The following is an 8,072-nucleotide window of genomic DNA, read 5'->3' as shown; positions in this document are numbered from 1 at the left end:
ATGCAAAAATGTATATTGCTTGAAAGCTCATTTGGGGTGAATATTTTACTTGGTGACTAATCACAAATAAAAAAAATCAATAAAATCTGAATATCTTATGTAAAATAATTAAGTTTAAATTTATAAGAATATACTAGCTGTCCCGGCAAACATCGTCCCGCCCAAAATTTGTTTTTTTTATCAATACCTTGAAACATTCACGTTTGCTTACTATGAGCAAGTTCATGGGTCCAATCGCAGAACTGTTCATTGATTGATCTTCTATTCGACCCCGTTGAATTCACCTTTTACTATAAAATCCCTAGTATTTCTAACAAAACTCATCATTATAATATCAGATTATTTTCAGACATAATTCTCGACAATGCCTTCCTCGAGTTCTGCTTTTATCAACACATCCGATGATCCTTTTTTTTGGTATAGATAGAAGAAGATATAGGAGTGCATTTCATCACATTAAAATTCATTTCCAATTTCGAACAAAGATCAATTTCGCTAGGGCAAACATATAATGGACTAACAACACTTGTCACTATGTAATTGTATAACATATGGGAATTTATTTTTCCGAATTTTTCCTTTTTCCTTCAGAGTTTTCCGAATTTTTTCAATTGTGTTGTTTGGTTGGAATATGTGTAATATTTTTATGGGACCCCCTCTCCATTCCAGAGGAGGGAGGCCACTATACCATTATAGAAACATTTCTCATACACAAAGAACTCGAGTTATGCAGAAGTTTCGTGTGTCGTTTGTCTGGCAGCCCCCCTTAGAGAAGGGGGGCGAAGTCTATTCACCACAGAAACGTTTCGTGCCCCGTAAAACCTTCACATGCCAAATTTAGTTCCATTTGCTTGATTAGTTTTCGAGTTATGCGGAAATTTGTGTTTCATTTGTATGACAGCTCACCCTTAGAGAGCGGAAAGAGTGTCTAACCACCATAGAAATACTTATTACATCCTGAAACCTCCACATGCCAAATTTGGTTTTGTTTGCTTGACTAATTCTAGAGTAATTCAGAAATTGGAGTCAGAATTGGAGTAATTCAGAAATTGGAGAGTCTAACCATCATAGAAACATCTATTGCACAATAAAATTTCAACATGCTTAATTTGGTTTCATTTACTTTATTAATTCTCGTGTAATGCAGAAATTTGTGTTTCATTTGTTTGGCACACCCCCTCCCCCCTAAGAGAGGGGACAGGAGTATCTAACCACCGTAAAAACATTTATTGTACCCTAAAACCTCCACATGCCAAATTTCGTTTCATTTGCTTGATTAGTTCTCGAGTAATGCAGAAATTGGTGTTTCATTTGTATAGCTGCACCCCCCCTCCCCTTAGAGAGGAGGGGTGGAGAATCTAACTAATAAAAACATTTAGTGCACCCTAAAACCTCAGTATGCCTAAGCTGGTTTCATTTGCTTGAATAATTCTCGAGTAATGCAGAAAGTTGTGTATCATTTGTATGGCAGCCCCCCCTCAAGAGGAGGGTGGAGAGTCTAAGCACCGTAAAAACATTTATTGCATCCTTAAACCTCAATATGCCTAATTTCGTTTCATTTGCTTGAATAATTTTCGGGTAGTGCAGAAATTTGTGTTTAATTTATATGGCAGCCCCCCCTATCACGAAAACCTTCCCCGTCCCCAAAAACCCATACATACCAATTTTGAATGTTGATCGGTTCAGTAGTTTCCGAGTTCATAAGAATCAGACAGACAGACAGACAGACAGACAGTCAGACAGACAGAAATTCATTTCTATATATATATATATATATATATATATATATATATATATATATATATATATATATATATATATATATATATATATATATATATAGATTGGAAACGATATAAGTTGAGATTTCTATGCCTACACTCCTTGAATCTCAATCCTCAACAAGTCTTACCGAGATAGAACTGATTTTATGCTTCCAAATTTCAAATGACTTCAGACTCAGTTTTTGGATCGACTTGGCATTTCTCATCATGTACATATTCCGTTCGACCCTAGTCGAATGTCGAACCCTGAGACGAGACCAGACAACAGACCATCCGTTTCCGGACCAGTTATCTGTCAAACTCGGACCAGTTGCAGATTGTTCAATTCTAAAGGGTTGACAAGTGTATTTGAAAATACGAGGGTGGTCCGATAAATACTTAGCCTCATCGCCCGATTGTGTCAGTATCGCAAGAGAGATTACCATCGTGTAGTACATTCTCGTAAACGGCTACTGTCAAAATTTCAGCCGAATCGGACTCGTAGTTTTGTTTTAACCGTGTGTGGAAGCAGGCGTGTCGGCGGATTTTAGAAAAATGGAAAAAGAGCAATATCGGTCGGTGATTCGATTCTTGTTTTTGGAAGGGATATCGCGCAGTGAAATCAAAGAGCGCTTGGATGCTGTATACGGTGACTCTTCTCCTTCGATTGCGACCGTCAAAAATTGGTTTAACGAGTTTCAACGTGGTCGCACGTCGGTTTTTGATTTTGACGATTTGCTCACTCCGGACAACAAGCGCAACCATGAGACCGCTTCAGTGCAGTGTTTGACGCTGTTTAAGCGCAATCCGAAGGAGTTTCTGCGTCGTTTCGTGACCGTCGACGAAACGTGGATCCATTGGTACATACCAGAGACCAAGGAACAGTCGAAACAGTGGACTTCACCCGGCGAACATGCACTGAAGTAGGCGAAGACTGTCCTATCGGCCGGAAAGGTGATGGCCACCGTTTTCTGGGATTCACAAGGTTTAATCTACATCGACTACCTGGAGAAGGGCAAAACGGTCACAGGACTCTACTATGCCAAATTATTGGGCCGATTCGACACCGAATTGCAGAAAAAGCGGCCCCATTTGGCGAAGAAAAAAGTGCTCTTCCACCATGACAACGCACCGGCTCACACCTCCGCCGTCGCCACAGCCAAATTGGTCTAATTGCACTACGAACTGCTGCCCCATCCACCGTATTCTCTAGATTGAGCCCCGTGCGACTTTTTTTTTGTTTACTAACTTGAAAAAGTCACTCGCCGGGCAGAACTTTGTGTCGAATGAGGAGGTCATCGCCGCCACGGAGGCCAACTTTGCAGACCTTGAGAAAACTATTTTTCAGATGGATTAAGGAAGCTGGAGCATCGCTGGGTCAAGCGTATCGAGCTAAAAGGAGATTACGTTGAGAAATAAATCGCCACTTTTCCAAAAAAAAATTTTTTTTGAAGGCTAAGTACTTATCGGACTGCACTCATATACTTCTACTTAATATACTCACGGATTATATTCTCGAACTAGTTGGTTAAGGATATTTGAAGATGATTTTTTATGTGATGAGCGTCAATATAGTGGTTGCTATGATTTTGGCAACTGGGCGCGTGGGCGCTCTCTCTAAAACAGTTGCTTGCTGGTGAAACGTTTTTCCCTGAATCTAGTGGACCGATCTGGCTTTTATGTAGCGGTTTTGAAAATTAAAACAATATCAAAATGGAAATCATTTGGATACAGTAATCGTTCGCTAACTCGGCCTGGTTTAACTGGTCTGCTTTTTAACGGGGCGAACGATAACTCAATCAACGACATATTCAAATGGAAGATTTGCTTTGAGGGGCATTGGAATGGAATTTGAAATGTTATGAAAATTGGCATTATTTTCGTATGACAAAAACATAGATTAAATTACAGGAAAATAATTTCCTTAAATTATATTTCATACCTGTTGTCGCACTCAATGTGAAACTTCCATTGGAATATTTTTGTTGATCCAATTTCATGATTAACGCGAATCAAACAATTGATTGAAGTTCTCTCGATTTTATTTGACGTTTTACATACCGGACCAGTTAAAACGCGAATGTCGATAACTGGTCTTCCCTTTTCGCCCATTTAGCGAATGTTTACTGTATAAATTAGTTTTTTTTTCAACAAAAATCGCTACTCAAAAAATCATAAAAAAATTAAAATTTGAAATATTAAAAAATGGCTACGCAACAATTTAGATAATTCAAGATATAAACCTCCCAAAAAAGTTCAATTTTTCGACATCCTAGACTAGGCTTTTCCATAAATAAATTTGAATTTCAGCACCCGGCATGATATAAACTAATCGAATGCCCTTCGAACGGGTTAATATAAGTCGAGCGAAATGCGCAAAACGTTCGGAGTAGGGAATACAAAAACATAACTCGAACGAAATTCAATCGAATGCACAAACGGGGTCTATACTGAAGACATTCTTACTACTAATTAGCTGTCATCATATTGTGCGGAATATCCATACGAATTGATATTAATTGGAAGGTATTTTATGATACGATTGGTTTATTTTTTCTTTATTGTTTTCATAACGAGATCGATCATATTCGATAGTAAGTTTCCGAATGAACAAAGCGTAATATTTTTATCGTCGAAAAACTTATTTAATGAATTATAAGCTGTATATTTAGGTTTGTTATCCATTTTGGTCGATTTTTTTGATTAAAATTATAAATTTATTCAGTCTGCTCGGCGGATTTCTCCGATCCACCTGTAGCACCTTTGCCAGTCAATCTTCCCATTGGCTTTCCAGTCTTAATAATCGGAATCTTTCTTGCTGTTTCGCCGGCTGGTAGAGCTTTCTTCGGGGCTGTTATCGTAAGAATACCATCCGATGATAGCGATGAAACGATGTCCCTGTGGTCATGTTCCGCTGGCAGCATATAGCGTCGCACGAAGTGTCTGGAAATGTAACCATGTTCATCTTGCTTTTCCTCGTGCTTTCCTTCTACTGTGATGCACTTCTCGTTGGCTGTCACGTTGATTTCCTCGGGTGCGAACTGTTGGACATCGAGGTTGATTTGGAATTTATCATCAGCCACGTAGACTTTTGAACCGGCATCACTTCGGGTAGCGACGCTGGCATTGCGCCATGGTCTGTTGTATCCGAATCTGGAACGGTTTTGAATGGCGGACTGTGTGGCTGCCGCTGTTGCCAGTGCAGTTAGTAAATCGTCCGTGGAAATGCCGCTACCGAAATGCTGATCCAGAATCCTTGAGGATCTCACGGGAGCATCCCAGCAGTCGTCCCACCAATCACGGAATAGAATTGGAACCAGAGGCATCCCTTAGCACTGATATATTTCACCAATCAAAAATTTTTCACCCTTTTCACTTTCACTGGATTGTTAATGTTCAATGAACTCGAGTTTCACACAGCTTCAGTAATATTTTCGCTTGCGATTTTCTGTGAGCACTAATGCCGTTGCATGAACCCTCCGAGCTTTATATAGGTGAGTTCACTGTTTGAATTGGAATGTTCCACATTTTTCGTAGCGTGGGATGAATGCTCGTGAAAGTGCTAGAATTTTCGCACACATTCGACAGCTGCTGGCATTCATTATCACGTAGAGTGTTAACGAAAAATGAACATCTCAAGCGCTTGTTTTAGCCCTTTATAAGGCCGTGGCAACTATATTGTCACCTACGAAAATTATTTATTTCTCTGCATTTAGAATATTACTTCAATATTTTAGTTAACCATAAACTTTCCAAGATATCTGGCAATATTCCATCTTTTTTCGGGCAGCCAAAAATGTATGATATTAATTCAGAAGTCATTTTTAATTACCAAAATCACGTTTTTAGAGGGTCGACAGGAAATTCTGTTGAAATTCGTTTAAAATGCAACAAGTTGATAAGTTTTTCACTGTAAACGTACTATTGAGGAGCTATTGTGTAAAATCATGCAGTTTATTCAATAAAATAAATGGTATATTTGATGATTTTTTTTCTTTGTACGTATAAAAGTCTATACAAAAAGTCTTTCTTTGTAAGTGCTTATTTAAAAAACTCATTTCTTTTCGCTGAACTAGAAATATTGTATTGATTTTTGCATAACCAAAGGTGCAATAAAGTGAGCTTGAAAGGCATCGGCAAACAGTGTTTTCCTAGTTAACGGGCAGTGGCAACTATATTGCCACCAATTTTTTCAACTGTTTCACTAGTGATTTTTTTTATCAATGGTAAATATGTGTTATTCCTGATGTAAGGATTATGTTCTCTGAAGTTGGAGTCGATTTGTTGCCTAGTTTTCACGGCCTTACAGCTGATTACCGGTAATATTACATAAGCACCGGAATGTTTTTTGATTAGTACTAATATGTTTCATGTTTCAGTCACCAAGATAAGCAACAAAAAAATTGTTGTTGAACACACCAGAAATTTCTGGCTTTTAATATTATCAGAAGGTCTTTGGTATTATCGTGTGTGATTCATCGAATGCAGTCGAACATGTGTGCGAACATTCTAGCACATTCCGCGGCACTCAATTTGCGCTACGATGAGTACCGAACGAGCGGTGAATTATCAACTCACCTATATAAAGCTCGGCGGGTTCATAAGTTGGTATCAGTATTCGCAGAAAGTCTCTGGTAAAGTGGATCAGCGCGCGAAGTTCAAATAAAAGCAAGCAGAACATAGATAAAATACAAAAGGACAAAAGGTTTAATTAGTGAAAAAGTGAAAAATGTCTCTGGTTCCAATTCTATTCCGTGACTGGTGGGATGATTGCTGGGATGTTCCACTGAGGACATCCAGAATCATGGACCAGCATTTCGGCAGTGGCATTTCAGCGGACGATTTATTAACTGCGCTTACAACAGCGGCAGCTGCACAGTCTGCTAATCGTAACCGTCCCAGATATGGCTACAATAGACCATGGCACAATGCAAGCGTCGCATTGCGGAATGATGCCGGTTCAAAAGTTAACGTGGCCAGTGACAAATTCCAAATCAATCTCGACGTTCAACAGTTTTCCCCGGAGGAAATTCATGTTACGGCCGACGAGAAATGCGTCACCGTGGAAGGAAAACATGAGGAGAAGCAGGATGAACATGGCTACATCTCGAGACATTTCGTGCGGCGCTATATGCTGCCATCAGGACACGATCACAATGACATTGTTTCATCGCTGTCATCGGATGGTATTCTCACGATAACCGCTCCAAAGAAAGCTCTTCCAGCAGCGGAATCGAGAACAATTCCTATTGTTAAGACTGGACAACCGTTGCAAAAATTGGCTGGAAAATCTGCCACCAATGGATCGGAGAAACCCGCTGAGAAGGCTGCTTAAATTTTAATTCCTTATTATTGTTATATTTAATCTACTGCTACCTCAGAATGATAATCAAATTATCGAGTACAGCTTATAGTTGTTTTTGTTTTATCGTATCTATGTATTTCCATTTTCCCAAATAAATTATGCTTATGGCTATATAAGTCTTTGAATTATTTAGTATAAGGTTGTAACTAATTAGGTTCACTTCATTTCTTTGTTTCACAGAAGCTTTAAATTTTGCTTATTACGGGCCTCTAAAAATTAGGTTTGATAGTTGAAACTAATAATTACTTCAGTTAGACAGACTCATACTTCCAATATTATTGGCAGAAGCTCGACATTGATGATCTGGACTGAGTTGTGGACCACTTTCTGCCATGACAGTAAGAACAGGGCTGTTAATAGAGGCTCCGATGGCTTACTTTTACCGCCTTGCTATAAAATTACGCCACGGATGCTGAAGATGCTAAGAATCCTCTATGACATTTGTGAGACCACTATTCACATTTGATTTCTGAAAATTAAATTGCCTCAATGATGTTAATTTTAATTTTTTGTTTCTTGAAAGTTGAAAATCGGAATTCGAATCCCATTTTCAATCTAATCAAGCTAGGATCTCTTTAACTCTTGAAATGTTTAAGCGACGTTTCATAATGAAGTTTGATGGCTTCTTCGTTTACCCATCGTGAACTCAACCACAATTTGCAAATATGAAAGAGAAACGAATTCAGTCTGAGAGGGCTGCCTTTTCAATATGCTGTCAGGCTCCCGAACCCGAACCCGTGAACCCTAACTATCGTAGGGCGGATAACAATGAAAGCGCTCGAATATTTTATTTTCGTAGGCAAAGAAACTGCGAAAGAAGCAAAAACTTTTAATTACCCTATCAAGTTCATTGAATGACCCTATAAAGTTCATTGAAGTCGGAGCCAAAGTCGATCGAGATTCTTTCGCATTCGGCTTTGCGGGGTTGGAAAATTCTCCGGAGG

At 38.9% G+C, this 8,072-nt stretch overlaps 2 protein-coding genes across 2 annotated transcripts; one reads left to right on the top strand and one right to left on the bottom strand.

The window, feature by feature from the left end:
* Positions 1–4,292: 4,292 nt before the first annotated feature.
* On the bottom strand, positions 4,293–5,288 carry LOC129770826 (protein lethal(2)essential for life-like). Its single transcript, XM_055773926.1, has one exon. It carries the CDS (start codon positions 5,087–5,089, stop codon positions 4,481–4,483), a length of 609 nt encoding a protein of 202 aa, XP_055629901.1. The 5' UTR covers positions 5,090–5,288; the 3' UTR covers positions 4,293–4,480.
* Positions 5,289–6,364: 1,076 nt separating this feature from the next.
* On the top strand, positions 6,365–7,253 carry LOC129767235 (protein lethal(2)essential for life-like). Its single transcript, XM_055767915.1, has one exon. It carries the CDS (start codon positions 6,493–6,495, stop codon positions 7,096–7,098), a length of 606 nt encoding a protein of 201 aa, XP_055623890.1. The 5' UTR covers positions 6,365–6,492; the 3' UTR covers positions 7,099–7,253.
* The last annotated feature ends 819 nt before the right edge of the window (positions 7,254–8,072 follow it).

Source organism: Toxorhynchites rutilus, chromosome 2 (assembly GCF_029784135.1).
Source record: "Toxorhynchites rutilus septentrionalis strain SRP chromosome 2, ASM2978413v1, whole genome shotgun sequence".
Classification (NCBI taxonomy): Eukaryota; Metazoa; Arthropoda; class Insecta; order Diptera; family Culicidae; genus Toxorhynchites; species Toxorhynchites rutilus.
This window is presented reverse-complemented; position numbering and strand designations above follow the sequence as displayed.

Bases quoted from the DNA above. Each gene is read 5' to 3' on its own strand.
- LOC129767235 (XM_055767915.1), top strand. From the start codon at position 6,493: ATGTCTCTGGTTCCAATTCTATTCCGTGACTGGTGGGATGATTGCTGG.
- LOC129770826 (XM_055773926.1), bottom strand. From the start codon at position 5,089: ATGCCTCTGGTTCCAATTCTATTCCGTGATTGGTGGGACGACTGCTGG.